The following is a 25,061-nucleotide window of genomic DNA, read 5'->3' on the forward strand; positions in this document are numbered from 1 at the left end:
CTTCCCTAGATTACTCTAGGTGACCATTGTGATAGTTGAAATCTTTACAACTATTCGACTAATTCCATCTGTTTTTTTGGCAAGACCAAGAGGAATTTGATATAACTGTTCATTATCAGCTTTTTAATCAACTATGCAATTTATCCTGCCTTTCTTCATCTCTCACTTTTGAAAAATATTGATCATTTAGTAATTAATGATTGGAAAAAGTTGTTAATTTGATATCAAATCCTTGCTAATGCCACAATAGCAGGCTTCTGTTTAGGGTTTTCAGTATTAACATTTACACGTTTTACAAATGTGATATCCATTTAAATTGCACATTTCCCTTTTGCACTTTGAAACTAATTTAGACTGTTTTCTTGACATTGTAATCCATAGTTTCTGCATTGCTTTCTCTACATGGGTGTGATAAAGGAAATAAATTTATCTTCTTTGATTGAAAAGTGTTTTCTTTCTGTTTACATGCAGCAAGGACATATGGGCGAAGGCGAGGTAAAACCATGAAAATAAATTTTTAATATATTCATAGCATAGTACTTCACAATGACTAGTCATATGTTTTTAAATGCAAGTCACAACTTCAAACACAGTAACTCCTTATGAAGGACTTTGAAGTTTCAGCATGAGATGCATGACACAAAGTATATTTTATTTAGATTGCATAAGATATCAATAACAATGAAGTTTTTCCTTGTACATTCATAATTCATTCTAGACCTCCGACCTGTTTCTAAGATGCCCAAAATTTGGCCTCATGATTTCCTCTGGGTTCCTTGACTTTGCATGATGTTTAATAAATGCAAGCTTAGAATTCCATTTGATAATACAGAAGAAGACTTGATACACTTGTGGGGCGGTGGGGGGGGTGGTGGTGGGAGTTGGGGTGGAGAAAACTCTGTTACCCTTCCTACACAGTTTCACCTTGATTTGGTCATTACTCCATTCTGAACTACTTCCAATAAGACATGGAAAACTACTCTTTGTAGTTTGAACTTCACTTGGTGTCCCTTTAATTTTAACAAATTTGTATGAATATTTGGTACGTTCTAACTATATATAGCAATGATATAACTTGATTTATTGTTTTGAATATAGATTATTTTCATTAACACTTCACCACGTTTCCCTGTTAGATGTGGCGATGAAACCAAGGAGAGGGAGAAAAATGTCTGTCTGTGCAACTTTTCATCTCCATTTGAAAATGTGCATCTGAAATCTTTCATTCTTTGGAATTGTTTTCTCCAAATTGCCAGTCCTTAAAATAGCATTGAAATGGCATTTTTTAAAAATAGTGATCTGTTTTACTGAGACTTTTATTTTATAAAGCCAGTGTGTGTATGTAGCTACTGCAAGAACAAAGCGAAACTACTTTGCTTTACTGCATGACTAACCAATATTAGATGTCTACAACTGTGTACTAATTTATAAAATCGGATGCTTCAACAGTTTGTCCAAACAATAGAAAACTATTTCCATATTTTAGGAAAAAGTAGACCACATAAAAATGCAAACTTCATTTTAATTTATGCTGGTAATACACACATTTACACAGTGAATTTGTTTTCAAGTTTGTTCAAGTTGCATAATGATCACTAAAAGAACAGTCACTGACTAAAACTGAAATACATTTTCTTAACTCATGTGAAGTAAACGAGGTGAAAAACAAATGTGAATAGCTTGATGCCAGCAATAACTTTGTTAACAATCTCTAAGCTGTCATAATTGAACCAAAATTAATGAAAGATTAACTTCAGATTCAAAGTTCTGGTATGCAATATAATTAATTCTCGGTGCATTCAAGTAGTTAGTTTTTGAATTCTGGGGCTTTGGACAACATTGGATATTGCCAGAAAATGAGTACGGATTTAATCAGATAGTAGGAACTGCCGATGCTGGAGAATCTGAGATAACATGGCGTGAAGCCGGATCAACACAGCAGGCCAAGCAGCATCAGAGAAGCAGGAAAACTTGACACTTCGGGTCAGGACCCTTCTGAAGAATGAGGAAAAAGTAACCTTCAGATACACCTCTTATTTCCTAGGTTGCCTCGCTAGTTATATGTGCAGTTTCTTTTCACCTGGTGAGAGAAATCCAGAAATGATTTCTCTTCATTTTGCCTTAACTGAATCAAGACCTGTTAAGTAATTATCATTTCTTTATTCTGTAGTGATCCTAGTTGATGCAATCTTTTCTCTTCATCCACCCTCTCGGACTGATGAACTTGTGCAGCAACTTTCAAGCCCAATATATCTCTAAAATAAAAACAAAATGCTTAATAATCAGTAGATGAATCTGCATCTTTTGAGAGGAAAACAGACGGAATATTCCATATTGAACTTTGACAAAAATTGGGGAAATTTAGGAATGATGGCTGAAAGGAAGGGTCAATTAAATGACAAAATGGTGCAAGGTCAAAAGGAGTGACAAAGGAACAAGGAAGGAAAACTTGTCTAGAAGTGGTATGAATGGCAGAATGGTGAACAGCTGCTGTCTGAAAATGAGGAGAGAAGGGCATTGCAGGAAAAGCAATGAGTAAAGACTAAGCCAGTAGTTTTAATGTTGAGTATAAACTTAAAAGGCCTGAAGGCTGTAAAGCTCTCAGGGTGGGGGGAAAAAGATTGACGTGCTGTTCCTTGAGGTTCTTTGGGCTTTGCCTGCCATGTCGGAGGCTGATGATGGAAGAGTCAAGCTCGCAACAGAATTTAAATAATAGGTCTGTGGAAGCCTGGGGCCTCTATTACCAACTAAACAGGAGTGATCCAACCAAGTTGATACATCACCTGATCTTTTATTTCCTTGCTGCTTGCTGTCCAAGGGCCCAAACACTCCTTAGACCTGAATCAGCTTCTTGTTTGTATTTTCAATTTGGTATATCATATTACCTATTCAAAATACGGCTTCCTCCATATGTGAAGGCAAAATGAAGATCAGATGACTCTACTGTCATTTAACTCCCAGCTTTCTCTGTTGCAGATGTGTGATATACCCTTTAGAGATGTGCTAACTATGCCATCATCCAATCATTGCATGCAGGCTAATAGTATAAAGCTCTGACTCTGTCTTACTGAGCTTTGTTCTTTTATGCCAACATGTGATTGGAAGTGTACCGCAATACACTTAAATTCATTAACTTGAGCCCAGACATGCATGTACTATTGAATTTAAGTCTGCATAGTAGATACCAGGTGCTTTAATAATTCTTTGAATTATGTGACTGACAATTTAATCTGCAACTATTATAGTTACTTGTATTATCAGCTTTCACATCCTAAACTTTCACTTGCTGTTCCATTTCTAACTTTTCCCAGTTCTTGCCAATGTTTATTGACCAGAAATGTTACCTGTCAACCTGTCTTGACTGATGCTGTCCGATCTAAGAATTTCCTCCACTTTCTGGTTTATTTCTAGTTTCCAACTCATACGTTTTTTTTTTGGTTTTTGATATCTTTCCTGAAACTTGATCTGCAAAGCTGAACATTTATTGCAGTGTACAATCTAATCATCTCTTCCACATTTTTATTTCTGCCTCCAAGATAAAAGCTAACATTCCAATAAACAGCACATAAGTTGTGCAGTTGTGTCAGAACTTACATTTGCACCCTTTACTCACTATTCCTGTCCATTTTGACAACATTGACAAGTTGCAAATGTGGGGGGAAAGATATTGTTCGTTATGGAAGAGGTCTAAGTTGAATACTGCAGTATTCCTTATACTGTTGAATTATTTTAGATAATATATTGTGACTTTATCTCTTGAAATTTGTGCATTTCAAGTAACTTCTGATAATTCAGATTTACCAACAGCGTTAGTCCTTGGACAATACAATTGCTATTGACTTCACACATCCTGATTTTTCTAGATGGCAAATATGCTTTTGAGCTGCTTTCAGATTACATTATTTCTTCCCCCATCCAAAGCAAGCAGACAACTTACCAGTAATAAAAACACATGCTATTAACAGTAGCAGCTGTAGGGAGAGAAAGGGTTCACATTTCAAGTGGGATGTGATGCTTCTTTGCAACATATTCCATTCAGCTTTGTTCTCTTTCCATAGGTGTTTATAAGTGCTGAAGTACACAGACCTATTTTTAAGATAATAAAATGTGAGGCTGGATGAACACAGCAGGCCAAGCAGCATCTCAGGAGCACAAAAGCTGACGTTTCGGGCCTAGACCCTTCATCAGAGAGACCTATTTTTAATTTTGATTTCCAGTATCCTCTATGTCGTCTTTAATACTGGAAGGTGGTGGTTGCTGTTTATCAAATGGCACTTAGCATTAGTAAGCACACTATTGCCCAGTTTGGGTCCTGCTACTCAGCTCGTCCTCATCATGGATTTGATTCAAACATGGCCTACAGAGCTGAATTCCAGAAGTGGAGTAAAAATGACTGCCTTAAATTCTGCTAGAGCTTCTTGATGTCTGATATTAAAGTCAATGAGAGTCTGGTTAATTGCTGTCTGCTGGTTAGTCATACCAAGAATGAAGGATGGCAACTGTGGTATTAAAGGCCACTCATCTCCGTTTCAGTACACTGATGCAAGAGTTTCTCGGGATGGTGTTCTAGGCCTGGTCATCTTCAGTGGTTTCACCCATAACTTTCCATCATTTACGTTAGAAATGGGAATCATCAGTGCACAGTATTCAGAACCATCAGATTGAACAATAGTGCATCAAATGATTCCTGTACTCTGTACGTGGTCTGTCTTGTCATCACATTCTTCATAGTTGTGGAATTGGTACATGGGCTGTTTTTTAAAATCCCAGGCATCCCCTTTCTCATTTTAAATCGGTCTGCGTCTGCACCTGCGCCACCCCCCCGCCCCCAACCCTGAACAAAAAGCCTACCCATCGTGCACAATGTTCAAGTCAGGAGTGTGACTGATTATCCTCTACCATCCAGGATGAGTTGGTGACAAGTAAAGTCAAAAAGCTTGACTCCATCTCCAACCTGTGCTTTAAATTATTTACTCTCTTCATTATTGGCATAAACCAGCAGTAGTACAAAGCGTATAAGATGCATAGCGGTAACTTGGCAAGGTTCAGCTGACAGCTGCTTCTAAACCATGTGGCTCCCTACCACCTAGAAGTTCAATGGCACAGATATGTGGGAACACCACTTACAGGTTTCCCTCCAAGTCACATGCTCACTGACTTATTATTATTGGTTCAGAACTTGGATCTCCCTGACTTTACTGTATGTTCCTACATTACAGCGACTTCAGTTGAAGAAAACAACTCACCACCATCTTTTTGAAAGCAATTTGGTTGGTCAACAAATAGTCTTGACTGCAATGTTCTCGATGAATATAAAGAAAAATCCCCAGGAAATTTGGCCTGGAGGGCAATGTGGCACACTTACACAAAACTGCTTCATACAGAATTAGATATGTTTATCTTACAAAGATTTAAATTGTATAAAGACAGTCCCTTGATAGGTTTGAATCTTCCAATTATTATCTTCTCTAAGTCTAAATATTTGGTAATATGTTCAGTAGCTGTGACTGTTAGGATTGGCTCACAGGCTTCAATTCTATTTAAACATTAACATTGCAAACTGAAATTCCTATCTAAAGCTTCCCTGAAAATCATGTAAAAGGATAATTTATAAAAAAAAATGCAGAAACGAGAGCTCGAGGGCTGAAGAGCATCAGCTTTTACACAATCTGTTTTATTTGAATCAAGCAATTCTTGGGTTGTTTGATAGTTGTACAAATAGGATGAAGTAGATAAAAACAGACTATTTCCACCAAATGTATAAAATCCAAAGATACAAAATGAAACAATGTTTTAGAGCGCAGAAGATGTTTTTACAAGAAATCATTGGACTGGAATGCACTACTAGAGTTAGCGCTTAATGCAGAAATTGTGTCAAGTTATGATTAGTGTTTGAAGAAAAAGTATTATATTTATGGGCACAAGGTGCATACATTTGGATTTTTCTGCTTCAATGAAGGTTAAATGCCAGCAAGAACAGGTTGAGTTAAATAGTCTGCTTTCAGAATCCTCGTAGCTTGGGGTGGAAATGTAGGTAATTCCAGAGGATCAAAGCTGTGCCTTCAGCTGCAGGTATTTGCAAAGTTTAATGGAAGGGAGGAAGTCTGCATAAGACAATCCAAGTAAACTGGCGGAGATAGGGGGACTGAGACAGTTCATGTCACTAAGATGAGGGTAGCCATTTTTTTATGATAATGCATCTAAATATTAGAGATAACAAGGTGCGGAGCTGTATGAACACAATAGGTCAAGCAGCATCTTAGGAGAAGGAAAGCTGACGTTTCAGGCCTGGACCCTTTTTTTTTTCCAATGAAGGGCCCAGGCCCAAAATGTCAGCTTTCCTGTTCCTAAAATGCTGCTTGGCCTGCTGTGTTCATCCAGCTCCACACCTTGTTATCTTGGATTCTCCAGCATCTGCAGTTCCTATTATCTGAGTCTAAATATTAGTTCAGACTCTAAGAAGATTACTAGGTTGCAAGCTATCTGGTTCAGCTTTTGTGCCCAAGGAGGGATGAAGTCATTGGTGAGAGCAGAGATTTTGTAGTGAATGTCACATGCAATGTGACTTTGGTCCTCCACATTGCTTAGCTGGGAGATGTTGCTCAGATCTAGTATGCAAATAGTTTACTTTTCTAGATTAGGTACATTCAAGATCAAAAATGAAGTAAATGACCAGTGCAGATCCATACTTCATATTTTATACAGATACTTTGAGGGCAGGCTCCATACTATACTTGAAGTTCAGGAAAATCAGCAATACTGCAGCATTCACTTCTCAACATTTTATTTGTGTTAACATCATTGCCTGTGAACTAAAGTTGTATGGCGGTGGCTTACAGAACTGATGAGCCAGATATATTATGAAATGGACAGTTGATGAAATCCATTCTATTTCAACATTATTATAGAAAAATGTATAATTGTAATTTTGTAATCCTGAAGGTGAAATATTTTTTTAAAAAACTGAAGTTTTTTATTGCAATCATAATTTCTTCATTTGCAAAAAAAGTACAAGAACATTAAAAATCTGAGCAGGAGTAGGCCAATTAGCCTGTCTCACCAACTCTGTCATTTAATACTATGATGACTAATCCTCGGTGTTAACTACGTTTTCCTACCCATTCTAAAATCAAGAGACCTAAATCAGTCAGTTTTGACTATCACTGTATACGAACAGCATGTACTGTCTTCTGAGTAGAGTATTCTAAAGTGTGTCAAAGTTTTGAGTGAAGAGATTTCTCCTCTCAGCCCTAAGTGGTTGTCCTATGGCTGTGTCCCCATGTTTTAGATGCTCCAATCATGGAAAAAACCTGTCAATGTCTACATTGTCAACTCTAAACTTTTCCTCAGCAGTGGGAAATTACATTAGATACAAAAAGCGATTGGGAAGCTTAAATATCTCTAGGATATTTCAAAATAAAAGGAGACAAAAAAGCTGGTAGGTTTTGGGCCAATAGTGTAATGTCTTATTGGGGAAAATGTTAGTCTGTTGACAAAGTTGTAACAGCAGAGCATTTAGAATACGTAATATGGTGTTTGAGGTAGTATATTACCATGGATAAAGGGTTAGATAACAGATAGAAGAAGTGTTGGGATAAAGTGGGCAATTTCAGGATGCTGACCTGTAACTAGCCATAGGTGTCAGCGCTGGGTCAACCACCAACACTCAATACCAGCAATGTGTACAATGTACAAGTTGGACTGCAGAAATTCACCAAAGATCCTCAGACAGCATCTTCTATACCCACAGCCACTTCTACCTAGAAGGACAAGGGTAGCAGATATATGGAACCACCACCTTCAAGTTCCCCTCCAAGCTGCTTAGTGTCCTGTCTTGGAAATATATCACTGTTCCTTCACTGTCGCTGGGTCAAAAGCCTGGAATTCCCTCCTTTCTAATGGCATTGTGGGCCAACCTACAGCAGATGGACTACAACAGCTCAAGAAGGCAGCTCACCATCATCTTCTCAGGGGCAGCTAGGGACAGGCAATAAATACTGGCCAGCTAGTGATGCCCACATCCCACAAATGACTTTTTAAAAAAAATTACAATGTATATTGGTGACTTTGAGGGGAGTGAATCTACTATAATCCAGTTTACATTTGATACAAAATAGACAGGAAGGCAGGTGGTGAGGCGCAGAGTCTGCTGAGGGACTTAGGCAGGTTAAGTGAGTGGGCAAAACAACGAACAGTAACATGGGAGAAAATGCATTTTTAGCAGGAAGAATAGAGGAACTAATATTATTCAAGTGGAAAATGACTGCAGATAGCTACAGTCCAGAGGGATTTCAGAATCCTCACGCATAAATCACAAAAAGCTAGCATCAGTGTTCAGAAGGTAATAGGAAAGCAAATGGCTAATGGCCTTTATTTCAAAGGGAATGGAATGTAAAAATAGAAAGGATTTGTTAAAAACAATATAAGGCACTAATTAGGTCACAACTGGAATAATGTGAACAGTTTTGAGCCCGTTATTCAAGGGAAGATATATTAGCTTTGGAGATTGTTCAGAGAAGGTTCACAAGGTTGATTTTGGATACAAGAGGACTGGTTTATGAGGACATTCTGTAAGTTGGGCATTTAGTCATTGAAATGTAGAAAAATAAGAGGGAACCTTGTTGAAGCATGCAAGTTTCTTCGTGGACTAGGCAGGGTCCATGTGGCAACGTAACAAAGTGTGAAGCTGGATGAACACAGCAGGCCAAGCAGCATCTCTGGTGCACGAAAGCTGACGTTTCAGGCCTGGACCCTCCTTCAGAGAGGGGGATGGGGAGAGAGGGGGAGGCGGACCGAAGATGGAGAGAAAAGAAGATAAGTGGAGAGGAGAGTATAGGTAGGGAGGGGATAGGTCAGTCCAGGGAAGACGGACAGGTCAAGGAGGCGGGATGAGGTAGTAGGTAGGAAATGGAGGTGCGGCTTGAGGTGGGAGGAGGGGATTGGTGAGAGGAAGAATAGGTTAGGGAAGTGGAGACAGGCTGGGCTGGTTTTGGGATGCAGTGGGGGAAGGGGAGATTTTGAAGCTTGTGAAGTCCACATTGATACCATTGGGCTGCAGGGTTCCCAAGCGGAATATGAGCTGCTGTTCCTGCAACCTTCGGGCGGCATCATTGTGGCACTGCAGGAGGCCCATGATGGACATGTCATCTGAGGAATGGCAGAGTGAGTTAAAATGGTTCGCGACTGGGAGGTGCTGTTGTTTATTGAGAACCGAGCGGAGGTGTTCTGCAAAGCGGTCCCCGAGCCTCCGCTTGGTTTCCCCAATGTAGAGGAAGCCACACCGGGTACAATGGATACAGTATACCACATTGGCAGATGTCCGTGTGGCAAGGCTGTTTCATCTCATGGGAGAGTTTAGGACCAGAAGAGAGAATCTCAAAGTAAGGGGTCATCCATTTAAGACTACTCCAGCGGGTAGTGATTATGTGCAGAGGGTTGTTATGATATATTCAATGCTAAAATAGATAAAATAAACACTCTTAAGAAATCCAGGAATGAATAAATAGATAAGGAGTTGAGAATTATCAGATGAGCCATGATCTCGTTGAATTATGTTGTCAATTTGTTGTGCTGAATGACCTCCTTCTGTGCCTTATGGTCTTGTGTTCCCTCTTAAACCACAGTCAGATTTAAGTGCATTCCCTCTTTAACATCTCTGCTTTCAGTCCCTTTGTTTGATATCCGTGGTGCAACATTCCATTGAATCCAATGGGCTTTCATTTTTTGCGAACTAGTATTACTCTTCTTTGTAACTTCTATTGTAAATCTGTATGCACAACAACTGTTCTGCCTTCGTGAACTTCTTCATCATTCCAAAGTGCTGTATCAGGTTGCTTGAGCCCTCTTTGCCTTTAAAGATACCCATTGACTTTTATTTGTTAGCCCATACTTCTCTAAAATAGTTATTTATATACTTAGAAACAAGTACAAGTTTCTGTGGGAACCAAATACGAACTATATGCAGATTTTTGAAGTGCTATGATGAAAATATCTGAAATCTTCAAACTGGTGCGATGTAAACTGCGGTCATTGTTTTTCATGCATCTGTCTTAAGAAAGGATAGCTGAAGGGTAGAATACAAAGTTTACAGCACAAATGCTTTCCTGACATGAAACAAAGCATTTGCGAATTCCTTAATAGTTTATTATTTGTTTTTTTCTAGGTCATTCATCACTTTTCCCTGTTGAAGATGGGTTCCTCGATGATGGACGTGGTGATCAAACTCTTCATAGTGGCCTAAGCTCTCCTCATTGTTTTCCTCATCAAAATGGTGAACGAGTGGAGCGATATTCCCGTAAAGTGTTTGTTGGTGGCTTGCCACCTGATATTGATGAAGGTAGGTCTGCATTTTTGCAAGAATAGTTTGTTTCAAAATATGAGTAAATATTTTGTATATTTTATGACAATTTAATATTAGGACAAACCACAATTTTTTAAAAAATTGAAACGAAAAGTCCATATTTCCCTCTTGTTGTGTTATATTTCATACTGAAGCAAGACGGGCAATGTGCATGCATGCCAAGATTAAGTAGTGATCTCGGTCAAGAAATGACTCTGCTTTTACTTTTTTTTTCTATATTGACCGATGTAGAATATATTTTTTATGTCCCTTGTAGAATAACAATCCATGTATTTAGGAGAGACTGAGTATGTTTTTGTTCAAACAGATGAAATCACGGCTAGCTTTCGTCGTTTTGGTTCTCTGGTTGTTGACTGGCCTCATAAAGCAGAAAGCAAGTCATACTTTCCACCAAAAGGTAAGTCAAATTAGATCTGACAACTGACTTTTTGTGTAATACTATGATTGAGAGGGAGAAGTCACATTTGAACAAAGCTGTCTTAATCTTCATTGTCTTTACAAATGCTTTATTGATCTTTGTTTTAACCTTGTTGCATGCAATGAAAGGAAACAATTATCAAAGTAAGGTCTTTGCCTTAAAAATTGGATACTTAAATCAATTTTAAAGTCTCTAAACTTTGCAAAACTAACATTACTAACTAATGTGACAGTTAGAACAATCATAACATCTTGGTGTAGGTCAGTGGTTTCAACCTGGAATAATTATGAAATATTATTTGCAGGCTTTGAATGTGGCCGGCTTTTTTGGGTGTGGTACATTGTGCTGACTCAAAGGTTAAAAGTGAGAATGCGCACTTGATTGAGGTGGAGGTTGATGGAATAATATATTGGTCATGTGGGTTAATTGACATTAGGGGATATTAAATACAATACCATTTATCCAGATAGAGGGGTGGAGGAAAGAAAGCTACACTTTACACCAGTTTAATTAAGGTGGAGTTTCAGGCAGAGCCTAGGAAGGGTGTACCATCATGCTACAATCTTGGATAAATCCAAAGAATTGGAAGGAGGAAATAACATCAATAATTTCTAATGTGTAAAACTGATGTAGGCTATGTTTATCCACCTGCTGTCTCCACTTGCTCTATGCATAAGATCAGGACTCGGCTAAATTCATTTTTAAAAAATATGGCAGCCACTTAAATAAACGTCAGATCCCTTGTAACTGATAATGTTTGCCTCATGTCTGTTTTGTATTTCTATTCCTCCTATTTTTCTGTATGGTTGCAGCCTACTAACTGGCTGCTACCTAAAAGAAGTTTGCATTTCCTTCAAATTCAGTTAATATGCTCTTGATTACACCTGTGTTCCTCCCAACTCCATCACACACTTGAAGGCCATTCTTTTGATTGTCAAAGCAGTAAGATTGCCTAATTTCCCTATAATTAGCATTCGAGGGTCACTAGTGTTCTAAAACTTAAGACTAGATAAATGCTATGGCTACATCTTAAACATTTATCCATTGATTTGCTCCATCATCGGCACAACATGGCTCAGCACGTGCCAACATCAAAATGTATTACAACACCCAGCTTGGTCACCAACACAGACGATAGGCTGAAGGTTTCTCTGAACGCAGTTAAACTCTATAACACCTTCAATCAGTATCCCCCAATCTACAATGTCTGTCAGGTACATGGATGATGACAGTAAGCACATGGGAATACCACCACTTCCAATTTCTCCTCCAAGCTATTCTGACTTGGAAATACATCATTCTGTTCCATCTTTATTTTTATAAAATTTCAATTCACAAACAATATCTTAATTTAGTGACCATCTTCCATAATATTTTGAAAGATGCACTTTGATGTCAAAACTTCCGTCACTTATCACTTGTGTGGTTTAAAGTAATCTGAAGTGTCTTGGCGTATTGTTGGCCTTCAAGAAAGCTGACTACAAAACTAAATTTGAAGATTTTCCCCAACTGCAGTGTGCAATAATGGGATCAAGGAGGCTTGGAGAAAAAAGTTGATTCAATTTTTTCCAAAGAAAACATAGGATAAAGTATTTCCTAATTGATAAAACGCTACAACAAAATTTAAAATTTAACTGTTAAAATATAGAATAAGGAAGAAAACATGGTCAAGGAAAGCTCTTGGGTAGCTTCATGGTGTAGATAAGTGTTATTGCCATGATATTCTAATGCAATTCTCAATATAGTTTTAGTTGCATAATAGTATTTTTTCCAGTGATCATCTTTCCAAAATTATATACAACAAGGTAATAACCCTACCAGCAACCTCAGATCTAGTCTGTGATGACTGAACGCCCAGTTTTCAGATCCCTGTGTCATTTGTGGAATATCTCTTTAGCTTACTAAAATTACCGCAGAACTTTAATTTTATCAAGATGTAACAACATTGTATATGAGTCCTAATTAAAGAGGTGAAAATTGTGCCATTTGGTACTTGTGATTCTAAAATTGTATGTTCCAATATTTATAAAAGGTAAAATACTAGCTAGATGAATAACAAAAGTAGTTAACCTTAATAAATCACTACTACTTCTTATTTTGTAGGCTATGCATTTCTGCTGTTTCAGGAGGAAGGTTCTGTGCAGGCTTTAATTGATGCTTGCATTGAAGAGGACGCAAAGCTATACCTCTGTGTATCAAGTCCAACCATCAAGGATAAACCAGTGAGTAGATCTCATTGAACTCGATGAGAACAAAAGTACATTAGTCTCCTCTTAAATTAAGAATGGATTATATTTGAATTTTAAGTTTAATTGTAAATGCAAGTATTTTTAAACACAGGTTCAAATACGACCATGGAATCTCAATGATAGTGATTTTGTAATGGATGGTTCTCAGCCACTTGATCCACGGAAAACGATTTTTGTAGGTGGTGTCCCCAGGCCTCTGAGAGCTGGTAAGTCAATAAGAGCAATGAAATACTCCCATTGTATAAAATGTCATTTTTCTTTTTGTTTGGAATTATTCCATCTCCTGTGGCATTCCATATGTAGCATTTACTTAGAGGTTGACAGGTAATTGGACCAAGATACAGAGAGAGTTATTTATTCTCATTTTAATGAGATGGTTATAATTACATCATAAAACCCAAAAGAAATGTGGATAGTGGAAACCAGAAACAAAAACAGAAATTTCTGGAAGAGTTCAACAGGGCTGGTAGCATCTGTGGAGAGAAATCAGATTATGTTTCGGGTCCAATGACCTTTCTTCAGAACTGGTGAAAATCCTTCAGTTCTGAAGAAGGGTCGCTGGGCTTGCAATGTTAACTTTGATTTCTCTCCACAGATGCTGCCAGACCGCTGAGCTTTTCCAGCAATTTCTGTAATTACTTCATGTCATGTTTGCAGAAGCAGTTTCAGTTGTTGATAAGAACAGAAATGTGAAAAGTTTGAGATCAAAAGCCAGCAGACATTGGACTTTAATACTAAAAACACAAAATGAGTACACAAAATGAAAAATAATTTTATTCAACCTGATTTGTGCATTTTAGCTTTGAGCTCATTTCAGTTCTTAGTGTTCCCTCAATCACTTAACCACTCTCAGCTCCAAAGAAATATTTTGGAAGTTTGTCATGTGGCCGCTTTGCAAAATAAAGTTAACATGATGTCAGTGAATACAGTTCATAAAAATTCTGGATAGGATTTTGCTGCATTCTTTCAGAAAACAAAAATGTCATTTTCTTTGTATTTTGTAACTTGAGGACAGTTGTAGAATGAGTATTTCCAGAGGAAACACAAAGTTATCAAATCTCATGACACAAGTTCAATTATCCTTTAACATTTCCAAGAAACTAATGAAATATTTAATTTTATGCTTGGAAATGTTTGTTAACCTAGTTGTGGAATGTGCAACTTGAAATAAAACGGCTTAATGTACTTCAGAAAAAGGTCAACTTAGCAGATAAAATATTAAGTGTGAAACTTTCTTTTGGATAAATATGAGCACATTTTGAAGTGATAGAACAGTCCCCAGATATGTAAAGAAAGGAATCAGTATCATCACTGTACTTCTGGATGTTGTTTCAGAATTGTTGATGCAGTTAGACTATGACTGAATTGAGGAGAAATTCCTTCACTAGGAAGAGAGTGAATGTTTTGAAATTTTGTACCCTAGTGGGTTGTTGAATCTCAGTCATCGAATATGTCCAAGACATAGATGCATAGAATTCTAGACTGATGAAATTAGGGATATGGGGATAGTGCAGGAAAATGGCATTAAAGTCAATGATTGGCCATGGCCTAGATTTGTATAGGAGGCTGAAGGACTGAATACCCTGCTTCAATGTTGCTAAGGAAGTAGAAATGAAAAAATTAAAAGTCATGCAATGTATGATGGAAAGTGAGTTGATTACCAGAAGAAATTTCTATGGATCCCCAAGTATCATAGACACAATTTTCAGGGGCCAGAGGCCATTCAGTATACTGGGCCTTTCAGTAGGGAGGAAACTTAGATGAGATGATCACGTAGCAAAGCCCTTTGACCAGAATGTCAAGAAATCTTCGGAATAGTAGTAAAAATGTTTTATCATAATCTTTGATATGTGCTTCACTTTAAAATCATCCAGTGGGAAACAATGCTTGTTAAAGACTGACCTCTGTGAATTTTACTTGCTATTTAACAATGGATGTCTTGCCACATCTGTTCATCTATTTAAATAACTGGAAAATTGAGGTTAGCTTTGCTATCGTGGTGAAAATGCTGTAGTGTGCACCTTGTAGACAAAAATCTGGTAGGAGCGGACAGTTTGAAAATTGACCCTGGAGTTTCTCAGCTCAAGTTCTAAAACCAGCTTCGACTACATAATTGCTACATTGGAACGAAGTGATAGGAATCAGAAATTATGATAACAAAAGGATTAAACAGCAGCTTGCATTTAAAATAGGAAAACGTATGTTGAGGTGTTTTACAGAGGATAATTCAGCAGCAAAAGTATTGTAAGAGTAGTGAACTAGTTATCAACAGAGGTTATTAAAAGCTTAATTCAATGTATGTCTGGAATTGGACTTTGAGGTTTTATTGAGAAGTGGAGAAATTTTGGGAAGAAGTTCTAGAGCTTGAGTCTTGGTTTATCTTCAATCAAAGGCATAAGCACCAATAGTGAAGGAGAAGTGAGCAGAGAAAGTATGGCCAAAGAGAGAAATGTTTCCTTTGATTCAGGTGTAGAATTGTTAATTGCACTTGAAGTGCTGGTGAGGTGCCTCCTTGATTAATGTAATCCATTTAGTGTCCCAGGATTTTGACCTAACAACAGTGTAGGAACAGTGATATACTTCCATGTCAGGATGGTAAGGAGCTTGCAGTTGGTAATGTTCTCATGTACCTGCTGCCCTTGTCCTTCAAAATGGCACTGGTCATTGGTTTAGAAGGTGCTGTCTCAGGATCCTTAGTGAATTTTTGCAGTGCCAACTTGTACGTGATATACATTGCTGCTGTTGCGAGTTGGTGGTGGAGGGGGTGACTGGGACCGTATCCACAAACAGGCAGGTGATCTGCTTGGTGCTGAATGGTGTCAGCTTCTTGAGTGTTGCTGGAGTTGTACTCCCCTAAGCAAGATGGAGAATGAACTGAAAATGCTGGACAAAGTAAACAGGTTGGAACGGGTTTTGAAGTCTTGCTGGACTAAAGGTTAATTCTGTTTCCACAGATGCTGCCAGATCTCCTCAGTTATTCTAACATTTTCTGTGTTCTTTCAGATTTATAGTATCTTCTGTAGTTTGTGTTTATTGCGCAAGAATGAGTATCCTATCAATCCTGACATGTCTTGTAAATAGTTAGCATAGAAGTAGCAGCAGGAGGAGGCCATTCAGTCCTTTGCACCTGCTCTGCCATTCTTCACGATCATGGCTGATTGTCCAACTGAATAGCTTAATCCTGCTTTCTCCCAATAACATGTGATCCTACTCGCCCCTTGAATACATTCAATGCTTTGACATCAACTACTTCCTGTGGTAATGAATTCCACAGGCTCACCACTCTTTGGGTGAAGAAAATGCTTCCTCATCTGCATCTTAAATGGACTACCCCAGATCTTCAAGATAATAAAATGTGAGGCTGGATGAACACAGCAGGCCAAGCAGCATCTCAGGAGCACAAAAGCTGACGTTTCGGGCCTAGACCCTTCATCAGAGAGGGGGATGGGGGGAGGGAACTGGAATAAATAGGGAGAGTTTCCCTCCCCCCATCCCCCTCTCTGATGAAGGGTCTAGGCCCGAAACGTCAGCTTTTGTGCTCCTGAGATGCTGCTTGGCCTGCTGTGTTCATCCAGCCTCACATTTTATTATCTTGGAATCTCCAGCATCTGCAGTTCCCATTATCTCTGATACCCCAGATCTTCAAACTGTCACCCCTCGTTCTAGACACACCCACCATTGGGAACATCCTCCCTGCATCTACCCTGTCCAGTCCTGTTAGAATTTTATAAGTCTCTGAGATGCCCCCTCATTCGTCTGAACTTCAGCAAAAACTAATCCCAACGCAGTCAGACCTGCCATATCCGGAATCAGCCTCGTAAACCCTTGCGGCACTCCTTTGAAAGCAAGAGCATCCTTCCACAGAAAAAAACACCAAAAGTGTACACAATATTCCAGGGGTGGTCTCACCAAGGCCCTGTACAACTGTAACAACACATCCCTGCTCCTGTATTCGCAACCTCTCGCAATGAAGGCCAACATACCATTTGCCTTCTTTTATCACCTGCTGCATCTGCACCTGCACGCATACCTTCAGCGACTGGTGCACAAGGATGCCCAGGTCCTGTTGCACATTCCCCTCTCCCAATTTACAGCCATTCAGCTAGTAATCTGCCTTCATGTTTTGCCTCTGAAGTGAATAACCTCACATTTACCCAAATTATACCACATGTGCCATTGATTTGCCCCCTTACCCAACCTGTCGATCATGCTGAAGGATATCTGTCTCCTTGTCCTAATTCCTCCCCCACCCAACATGGTATCATCTGCAAACTTGGAGATCTTACATTTTGTTTCTTGATCAAAATCATTAATATATATTGTGAATAGCTGAGGTCCTAGCACTGATCCCTGTGGCACCCTGCTAGTTATTGCCGGCCAATTTGAAAAGGATAATTCCTACTTTTTTTGTTTCCTTTCTGCCAACTAGTTTCCTATTCATCTCAGTACACTTCTCCGAATCCCATGTGCTTTAATCTTACACGTTAATCTCTTACGTGGGACTTTGTCAAACATTTTCTGAAAGTCCAAATATTCTACATCAACTGGCTCCCCTTTGTCAACTCTACTAGTTACTACTTCAGAGAATTCCAATAGATTTGTCAAGCATGATTTTCCTTTCATAATTCAGTGTTGACTCACTGATCCTGCCACTGCTTTCTAAATGCACTGCTATGAAATCCTTGACAATGGATTCGAGAATATTCCCCACTGCTGATGTTAGGCTCACTGGTCTATAATTCCCTGTTTTCTCTCTACCTCCCTTTTTGATTAATGGAGTGACATTAGCCACCCTCCAATCTGCAGGGACCATTCCAGAATCTATAGAATCCTGGGAGGTGACCACCAATGCATCCACAATCTCTACAGCTACTTCCTTAAGTAGTCTGGGATGTAGATTATCAAGCTGCGGAGATTTATTGCCCATCAATCCCAAACATTTTCATAGCACCATTTCTCCACTAATATTGATCTCCCTCAGCTCTAACTGGCTTTGGGGAGACAGGACATGAATTACTTGCTGTAGGATCTTTAGCCTTTTGAATTGGTGTTGTAGCACAGTAGTTACAAGGCTAGCCCAGTATGGTTTCTGGTCAGCGATAACCCCAGGATGTTGATGTTGGTGGGTTCAGGAATTGCAATACAGTATGAGTTACGATTTAGATTTATTTTCTTGTTGGAGATGCCATTGCCTAAACATTTGTACGGTACAAATGTTGCTTGCTGCTTGGACCATGTGACATAGAAGCAAAATTAGATCTTTCAGACTACTGAGTTTGCTCTGTCATTTGATCATGCTTGGTATGTTTCTCAACCCCATTCTTCTACCTTTTCCCTTAACCTTTGATCCCCCTACTAAGCAAGAACCTATCTATCTCTGTCTAAGATACACACAATGATTTGAGCTGTCAGCCTTCTGTGGTAATGAATTCCACAAATTTACCACCCTCTGGCTGAAGAAATTCCTCCATCTCTTCTCTAAAGGATCGTCTCTCCACTCTGAGGCTGTGCCTTTGTATTTTAGTCTCTCATACGAATAGAAACATCATCTCCCCATCTCCATCCAGTCCTCTCAGTATTGTGTAAGGTTTGGTGGGATTTCCCCCCCCCCCCAACCCCATTTCTTCCAAGTTGTATTGAGTACAGAAAAAGAATCCTCAAAAGCTTTTCGTATGACAAGCCCTTCATTCCAGGAATCGTTCTTTTAAACATTGTCTAGACTCCCTCCAGTATCAGCACATCCACATTTTGATATGTGGCCCAAAATTGCTTAATACTCCAAATGCAGTTGACCAGTGCTTCATAAAGCCTCAGCAGTATGTCTCTGCTATTGTATTCTAGCCCTCTCAAAATGAATGTTAACATTTCATTTGCCGCCTTAACTGCCAACTGAACTAGCATGTTACCATTAAGAGAATCATGAACTCGGACTCCAAAGTCACTATGTGCCTCAGGTTTCTAAAACCTTTCCCAGTTTAGAAAATATTCTATGCTGTGGAAACATTGGAAAAGGTGCAGAGGAGATTTACCAGGATGTTGCCTGGTCTGGAGCGCAGGCCCTATGAAGAAAGGCTGAGGTACTTGGGTCTGTTCTCATTGGAAAGAAGGAGGCTAAGAGGGAATTTAATTAGAGACATACAAGATGATCAGAGGATTAGATAGGGTGGACAGTGAGAGTCTTTTTCCAAGGATGATGACTTCAGCTTGTACAAGGGGGCATTGCTACAAATTGAGGGGTGATAGATTTAAGACAGATGTCAGAGACAAGTTCTTTACTCAGAGTGGTAAGGATGTGGAACACCCTGCCTGCCAATGTAGGGTGCATTTAAACAGTCCTTGGATAAGCATATGGATAATGATGGGATGGTGTGGGGCATGGGGTGCTTAGATTAGTTCACAGGTCAGCGCAACATCGAGGGCCGAATGTTCTATGCCTGTATTCATCCTACCAATGTGTTCTTCCCAACCTCACTTTCCCACATTGCATTCCATCTGCTACTTCTTTGCCTGTTTGCCTAACTAACCTGTCTTAGTGCTTCTCTAACCTATCCTCATCCTGAATAGTACCTGTCCCTCCACCTATGTTTGTCATCTGTGAACTTAGCAACAATGCCCTTAGTTCCTTCATTCCGATCATTAATGTATAATGTGAATAGTTTTGTTCCCAATAATGCCCCTTTGTCACTAGTTGCCATCCTGAAAAATACCCATTTGAGCCCACTCTCTGCTTTCTGCCCGTCAACCAGACCTCTATCCAGGTTGAGACCTCAATAACCTGCCCCGAAAACAATGGGGTTTTATCTTATTGCTTGTCAGCTCAAACCTGGATATTGTCCAGGTCTTCTGCAATGAATAAAAACTGCTTCAGAATCTGAGGTGTTGCAAATGGACTGAACGTAGTGCAAACATTAGCAAACATCTCTAGTTCTGGCCTTACAATGATGGGAAGCTTATTGATGAAGCAGCTGAAAATGTTTGGACTGTGGGCACTATGTTGGCAAGCTCCTGCAAGAAGTCCTGGAGCTGACCTACTTCCGTTTAACGTGGTAGAAGAACACAGTGCAGTGGAGGGTGTCCTTGAAGAAAAGATTTCATTTTTGGTGCAGAAGAGCTCTGTTTATTTCTACCAATGCTGTCGTGGACTAATGTAGAGTTCATGGATGCTGTCATGGTGCTATTTGAATCTAAGAATAAAAATATTCAATTTGAGACATTTCAGTCCAATGTTAGCCACTAAGGACACATCATACAATGTATGGTAGCAGGTGTGCCATATTTTCCCTAATGAACTGCCGTTTATCCAGAGTTTGAGGTTAGTCAAGAAAGTATTGTTGAATCTGTAGATGACAAAGGTTATTGATGAAGATTTTAACAGCAGATAGATTGACATCAGCCTATATTACTTCCTCTTCCAACCGTTGTTTTCATCCATTCAGGTTTAACCTCTGCAACATCCTCTCAAAACAGTTCCCATCTCCTGTTCTCCACAACTCACCACCTACTTTAGGATGCTATTTAAAACTTACCTCTTTGAAGGATTATTTTTAAAAATCCTTTTTTTATTATATCCGTTTCCTTGGCAACATTTTTTTTTGTCTGTTAGCTCGCAGACGTTTTATTGCCCTGATGGGTAACGTCAGTGCAGCCTCCGATGTTTTCCCACCTGGTATTTAAACCCTGGAGTCTGTTGGATTTGATTACCTTATTTCCAGTTTTACTTCACAGTGGTGTATATATAGGGTCTTCTTGGTGAAGAACCAGGCCTAAAGAAATTCCCGTGCTTGTCTCTGTTTTGGTTTGCCCTAGGATCCTGGTGTTGTCCCAGTCGAACTAGTGGTTCTCCTGAGAGTGTTATTTATTATTATCATCAAATGGACCAAACTAGAGGAGATACACCAACTAATAAACAACACTCACCAGCGTCAAAGTCACCAGGGAAGAGGAAAAGAATGAACAACTCCCATTCCTGGATGTCATGGTAGAATGCAGGGCCAATGGGGAATTCCTGACGAAGGTACACAGAAAAGTCACACACTGACCAAGTACTGAATTTCAACAGCAACCATCCCAATACCCACAAACAAAGTTGCATAAAAACACTATTTAAACAAGCGACAACACACTGTAGCAACGCAGAACCACGCCAAAAAGAAGAGTACCTCCTCCAAGTATTTAAGGACAATGGATACCTGAAAAACCGCATTTGACGATGCCTATCATACGAACAGCAATAGGAAGATACTGCACTCCATAACACACCCCTCACCTTACCATACATCAAGAACATATCCAAACTGACCACAAGACACCTATGACCATTTGGCATCAGAGTACCACACAATCCCATGTCAACCCTATGCCAACTGCTAACTTGAACCAAAGACCCCTTACCCACTATGGGCAGAACCAACATAACATACAAATCCCATGTAAGGACTGCGACAAACACTACATTGGACAGATAGGAAGAAAATTGGCCACAAGGGTACATGAACACAAACTAGCAACAAAAGATATGACCAATACTCACTCATCTCCATCTTCACACGGATAAGGACAACCACCAGTTTCACTGGGATAACAGGATCCTAGGACAGACCAAACAGAGATAAGCACGGGAATTCCTAGAAGCCTGGTTCTCCACCGAGGAAGGCCATCAACAAGCACACAGAATTAGACCTATATAATCACTGCAAAGGAAAGCCAGAAATAAGATAATCAAATCCAATGGACCCCAGAGTTTGAATACCAGACGAGAAAACACAACAGCGCTTCATTGGAGGCTGCGCTGATGATGTTACCCAGCAGGGTAATGAAATTAGATTAGATTAGATTCCCTACAGTGTGGAAACAGGCTCTTCGGCCCAACAAGACCACACCGCCCCTTTTGAGCATCCCACCCAGACCCATCCTCCCCCCCCCCCCCCCCCCCCAATAATCCACACACCCCTGAACACTACGGGAAATTTAGCATGGCCAATCCACCTAGCCTGCACATCTTTGGACTATGGGAGGAAACCGGAGCACTTGGACGAATCCCAGGCAGACATGGGGAGAATGTGAAAACTCCGCACAGACAGTTACCTGAGGCTGGAATTGAACCCGGGTCCCTGGCACTGTGAGGCTGCAGTGCTAACCACTGAGCCACCGTGCCGCCATGTCTGATGATAATAAATGTCTGCAAACTAATTAACCAGTTTGGTAAGTGAATCAGCTCGATAAGCAAACCAACCAAAACATCCACAATCCGAGCTATAGATCTACTCAAGAACCTTAGATATTATAATTTATTTATTCTTCAGAATAGTCCACACACAGGTAATAAAAATTATAATGGTTTCACAAGTATACTTTGATACCAAATGTAGTTTAGGGGTCAAAGTAGCATCCTTGATTCTTCTATCCTGTAGCAAGTAATGAAACATTTGTGCATCTGTGCTTTTGACCCTCAGAGTTTGGTACTCATATGCTGGTGAAAATCGTTTTTGTTCAGTTTTGATTATTTTGAAATAGACACATTTTGCTGATCAGATAACTTCAGGTCTGGCAACATCTGTTCTGATGAAAAGGTCATTGGACTCGAAATGTTAACTGCTTTTCTCTACAGATGCTGCCAGACCTGTTGAGTTTCTCAAGCACCTTCTGTTTTATTTCAGATCTCCAGTGTCCACAGTTCTTTGTTTTGCTTTGAATCTGCCTGCCTTGTATGTTGTCATGTTGTCATAATGTCATAAGACCATAAGACACAGGAGTGGAAGTAAGGCCATTTGGCCCATCACGTCCACTCCACCATTTAAATCATGGCTGGGCATTTCAACTCCACTTCCCTGCACTCTCCCTGTAGCCCTTGATTGCTTGTGAGATCAAGAATTTATCGATCTCTGCCTTGAAGGCATTTAACGTCCTGGCCTCCACTGCACTCCATGGCAATGAATTCCACAGGCCCACCACTCTCTGGCTGAAGAAATGTCTCCTCATTTCTGTTTTAAATTTACCCCCTCTAATTTTAAGGCTGTGCCCACGGATCCCAGTCTCCCCACCTAGTGGAAACAACTTCCCAGTGTCCACTATTTCTAAGCCATACATTATCTTGCAAGTTTCTATTAGGTGTCCCCTCAATCTTCTGAACTCTAATGAATACAATCCCAGGATCCTTAGCCGTTCATCATACGTTAAACCTACCATTCCAGGGATCATCCGTGTGAATCTCTGCTGGACACCCTCCAGCGCCAGTATGTCCTTCCTGAGGTGTGGGCCCCAAAATTGGACACAGTATTCTAAATGGGGCATAACTAGAGCTTTATAAAGTCTCAGAAGCACATCGGTGCTTTTATATTCCAACCCTCTTGACATAAACGACAACATTACATTCGCTTTCTTTATCACGGACTCGACCTGCAAGTTAACCTTTAGAGAATCCTGTACCAACACTCCCAGATCCCTTTGTACTTCTGCTTTACGAATTTTCTCACTGTTTAGAAAACAGTCCATGCCTGTATTCTCTCTCCCAAAGTGCAAAACCTCGCATTTGCTCACGTTGAATTTCATCAGCCATTTCCTGGACCACTGTCTAAATCTTTCTGCAGCCTCCCCACCACCTCAGTACTACCTGCCTGTCCACCTATCTTTGTATTGTCAGCAAACTTCGCCAGAATGCCCCCAGTCCCGTCATCCAGATCATTAATATATAAAGTGAACAGCAGCGGCCCCAACACTGAAGCCTGCGGGACATCACTTGTCACCGGTTGCCATTCCGAAAAAGAGCCTTTTATCCCAACTGTCTGCCTTCTGTCAGACAACCAATCCTCAATACAAGCCACTAGCTCACCTCGAACGCCACGGGCCCTCACCTTGCTGAGCAGCCTCCCGTGAGGCACCTTATCAAAAGCCTTTTGGAAGTCTAGATAGATAACGTTCACTGGGTTTCCCTGGTCTAACGTACTTGTTACTTCTTCAAAGAATTCTAACAGGTTTGCCACACACGACCTCCCTTTACAAAATCCATGCTGACTTGTTCTAATCTGACCCTGCACTTCCAGGAATTTAGAAATCTCATCCTTAACAATGGATTCTAGAATTTTACCAACTACCGAGGTTAGGCTAATCGGCCTATAATTTTCCATCGTTTACCTTGATCCTTTCTGAAACAAGGGGGTTACAACAGCAATTTTCCAATCAGCTGTGACTTTCCCAGACTCCAGTGACTTTTGAAAGATCACAACCAAAGCCTCCGCTATTTCCTCAGCCATCTCCCTCTCTTGGATGTAGCCTATCGGGCCAAGGAGATTTATCGATTTTTGGACCCTTTAGTTTTTCTAGCACTTTCTCTTTTGTAATGCCTACCGTACTCAACCCTGCCCCCTGACCCTCCCTAATTGTTGGCATACTACTCAAGTCTTCCACTGTGAAGACTGACACAAAGTACTTATTAAGTTCCTCAGCTATTTCCTTATCTCCCGTCACTAGCCTTCCAGCATCAATTTGGAGTGGCCCAATGTCTACTTTTGCTCTCGTTTGTTTCTTATGTATTGGAAGAAACTTTTACTATCATTTCTAATATTACTAGCTAGCTTACCTTCATATTTGATCCTCTCCTCCCTTACTTCTCTCTTTTTGTAGTCCTCTGTTTGTTTTTGTATATTTCCCAATCTTCTGATTTCCCAGTGCTCTTGGCCACTTTATAGGCTGTCTCTTGTTTTCTTTGATACATTTCCAGACTTCCTTTGCCATCCATGGCTGTCTAATCCCACCCCGGATAATCTTTCTTTTCTTTGGGATGAACCTCTGTACTGTGTCCTCAATTACACCCAGAAACCCTTGCCATTGTTGCTCTACCGTCTTCCCCACAAGGCTCTGCTTATGCTCTTATTCTCGCTTAAGTGTGTGACCTGCAGCGACACACCCACCTAAAGACAAAACTGACACCACAACAACAGGTCACTTTTTAAAGATCCCATGCATGTAGACCAAGGCATTCTCTCAGAATCCAACACAAGGAATGAATATAAAAGTTTAATAGAATAAAGTGGATAAC

General features: G+C 39.9%; 1 protein-coding gene across 2 annotated transcripts in view; it reads left to right on the plus strand.

The window, feature by feature from the left end:
• Window positions 1-25,061, plus strand: part of cpeb4b (cytoplasmic polyadenylation element binding protein 4b) — an 86,077-nt gene that overhangs the window by 47,550 nt on the left and 13,466 nt on the right. Inside the window, exons 4-8 of one of the 2 annotated variants that reach the window (XM_048543194.2) lie at window positions 472-495; window positions 10,163-10,336; window positions 10,668-10,757; window positions 12,882-13,000; window positions 13,119-13,233. In XM_048543194.2, the coding sequence (XP_048399151.1) occupies window positions 472-495; window positions 10,163-10,336; window positions 10,668-10,757; window positions 12,882-13,000; window positions 13,119-13,233 (522 nt within the window). The remainder of the gene's footprint in view (window positions 1-471; window positions 496-10,162; window positions 10,337-10,667; window positions 10,758-12,881; window positions 13,001-13,118; window positions 13,234-25,061) is intronic. The other variant, XM_048543195.2, reaches the window with a different exon arrangement.

This window comes from Stegostoma tigrinum, chromosome 13 (genome assembly GCF_030684315.1).
Source record: "Stegostoma tigrinum isolate sSteTig4 chromosome 13, sSteTig4.hap1, whole genome shotgun sequence".
Lineage (NCBI taxonomy): Eukaryota > Metazoa > Chordata > Chondrichthyes > Orectolobiformes > Stegostomatidae > Stegostoma > Stegostoma tigrinum.